Raw genomic sequence first — 2,500 nt, 5'->3', positions numbered from 1 at the left:
TATCATTCCATCCATCCATCCATTATTCTATTGTTCCATCCATCCATTGTTCTATCATTCCATCCATCCATCCATCCATTGTGCTATCATTCCATCCATCCATTATTCTATTGTTCCATCCATCCATCCATCCATTGTTCTATCGTTCCATCCATCCATCCATTATTCTATTGTTCCATCCATCCATCCATCCATTGTTCTATCGTTCCATCCATCCATCCATTATTCTATTGTTCCATCCATCCATCCATCCATCCATCCATTGTTCTATCATTCCATCCATCCATCCATCCATCCATCCATTGTTCTATCGTTCCATCCATCCATCCATCCATTGTTCTATCATTCCATCCATCCATTATTCTATTGTTCCATCCATCCATTGTTCTATCATTCCATCCATCCATCCATCCATCCATCCATCCATCCACCCATCCATTGTTCTATCGTTCCATCCATCCATCCATCCATGCATCCATCCATCCATTGTTCAATCGTTCCATCCATCCATCCATCCATCCATTGTTCTATCATTCCATCCATCCAACCATTCATTGTTCTATCGTTAAATCCATCCATCCATTGTTCTATCATTCCATCCATCCATCCATCCATTGTTCCATCCATCCATCCATCCATCCTGAAAAGGTATTTCAAACCTCTTTTTAACTCCAAGCGAAGAACAAAGCAGAACTTTGTTGTGAGTATATTGGGCCGTGATGAGGTTTCCTCGGGTGAGTTCAGTCCTGCCTCTGTGACCCAAACCCTGTCCAGCAGCACTGCAGCACCGAAACTCCCCGGAAACGCATGAAACGCCAGCGTTTGATTTAAGACTGCGGCTGCCGTCATGATGAAGAGCAGGGCCGGTCTGGATGCTGCAGTGCTAAAGGCTCCCAGGGGACCGGCGGAGATCAGGGAGGAGACAGCAGCTGCCTCACTGTGTGTCTGGGGCACAGATGGGGCTCAACCGGGGGAACCTGATGCTAACACACCCAGACGGACCAGCACCAACACTGACACACATCATGAAGATCCTGTCATTAAACAGTCCGATCAGATCAAAATACATGCTCTCAGAAATCCTCATTCTGTCATTAACTCACTCTTTTGTCATTGTGTTTCTATCGCTCGTTCACAAGCGAGCCTGTTTAATACGGCGCAGGTACGAGAGACTGAGATCTCTAATGCTCGTTTGACTAAAGCACAATTACCCAGAAAAATGGAATAAATTATGCAAAACAGGCTTTAACTCCTATTAATGCTGCTGTTTATTTGTCAGGCGGGAGCGCAGGCGCCGTCCTGTGAATCTGACGTTCAGTGTGTGAAAGACACTCATTTCTACAGCGCTTTATACACAATCACAGAATCAATGATGCAAACTTCATCAACTTCTGCTGTACAGAAGACAAAACACCTGATATATGAGCTGGAAAACAAGACAGAATCACTGAGGATGGACATGTGTAAAATCAATTTAGTTCGCAAAAGCCATCAACACTATATTTATCACCCCTCCAAATCCCTGAGCTCAGGACCTCAATCCCTTCATGGCCACAGCGATTGGGAACAACAGCCACAGAGCGGGGTCAGCGCATGCTGAGGGTCACAGAGAGGGGTCAGCGCATGCTGAGGGTCACAGAGAGGGGTCAGCACATGCTGAGGGTCACAGAGCGGGGTCAGCGCATGCTGAGGGTCACAGAGCGGGGTCAGCGCATGCTGAGGGTCACAGAGCGGGGTCAGCGCATGCTGAGGGTCACAGAGAGGGGTCAGCACATGCTGAGGGTCACAGAGCGGGGTCAGCGCATGCTGAGGGTCACAGAGCGGGGTCAGCACATGCTGAGGGTCACAGAGCGGGGTCAGCACATGCTGAGGGTCACAGAGCGGGGTCAGCACATGCTGAGGGTCACAGAGCGGGGTCAGCACATGCTGAGGGTCACAGAGCGGGGTCAGCACATGCTGAGGGTCACAGAGCGGGGTCAGCGCATGCTGAGGGTCACAGAGCGGGGTCAGCTCATGCTGAGGGTCACAGAGCGGGGTCAGCGCATGCTGAGGGTCACAGAGCGGGGTCAGCTCATGCTGAGGGTCACAGAGCGGGGTCAGCGCATGCTGAGGGTCACAGAGCGGGGTCAGCGCATGCTGAGGGTCACAGAGCGGGGTCAGCACATGCTGAGGGTCACAGAGTGGGGTCAGCACATGCTGAGGGCCACAGAGTGGGGTCAGCACATGCTGAGGGCCACAGAGCGGGGTCAGCACATGCTGAGGGCCACAGAGCGGGGTCAGCACATGCTGAGGGCCACAGAGCGGGGTCAGCTCATGCTGAGGGTCACAGAGTGGGGTCAGCGCATGCTGAGGGTCACAGAGTGGGGTCAGCGCATGCTGAGGGTCACAGAGCGGGGTCAGCACATGCTGAGGGCCACAGAGCGGGGTCAGCACATGCTGAGGGCCACAGAGTGGGGTCAGCGCATGCTGAGGGTCACAGAGCGGGGTCAGCTCATGCTGA

General features: G+C 52.1%; 1 protein-coding gene across 1 annotated transcript in view; it reads right to left on the bottom strand.

Annotated features, from left to right (window-relative positions):
* The window catches only part of dcc (DCC netrin 1 receptor), a gene marked incomplete at both ends in the record, with an annotated part of 180,812 nt that overhangs the window by 166,072 nt on the left and 12,240 nt on the right, over positions 1-2,500 (bottom strand). Inside the window, one exon of the mRNA XM_079814224.1 lies at positions 660-945. Within this exon, the coding sequence (XP_079670350.1) occupies positions 660-945 (286 nt within the window). The remainder of the gene's footprint in view (positions 1-659; positions 946-2,500) is intronic.

The sequence above is a fragment of the Gobio gobio genome (genome assembly GCF_949357685.1).
Source record: "Gobio gobio genome assembly, chromosome: 4".
NCBI lineage: Eukaryota > Metazoa > Chordata > Actinopteri > Cypriniformes > Gobionidae > Gobio > Gobio gobio.
The sequence above is the reverse complement of the archived record's forward strand: the minus strand, read 5'-3'. Positions and strand labels throughout refer to the sequence as shown.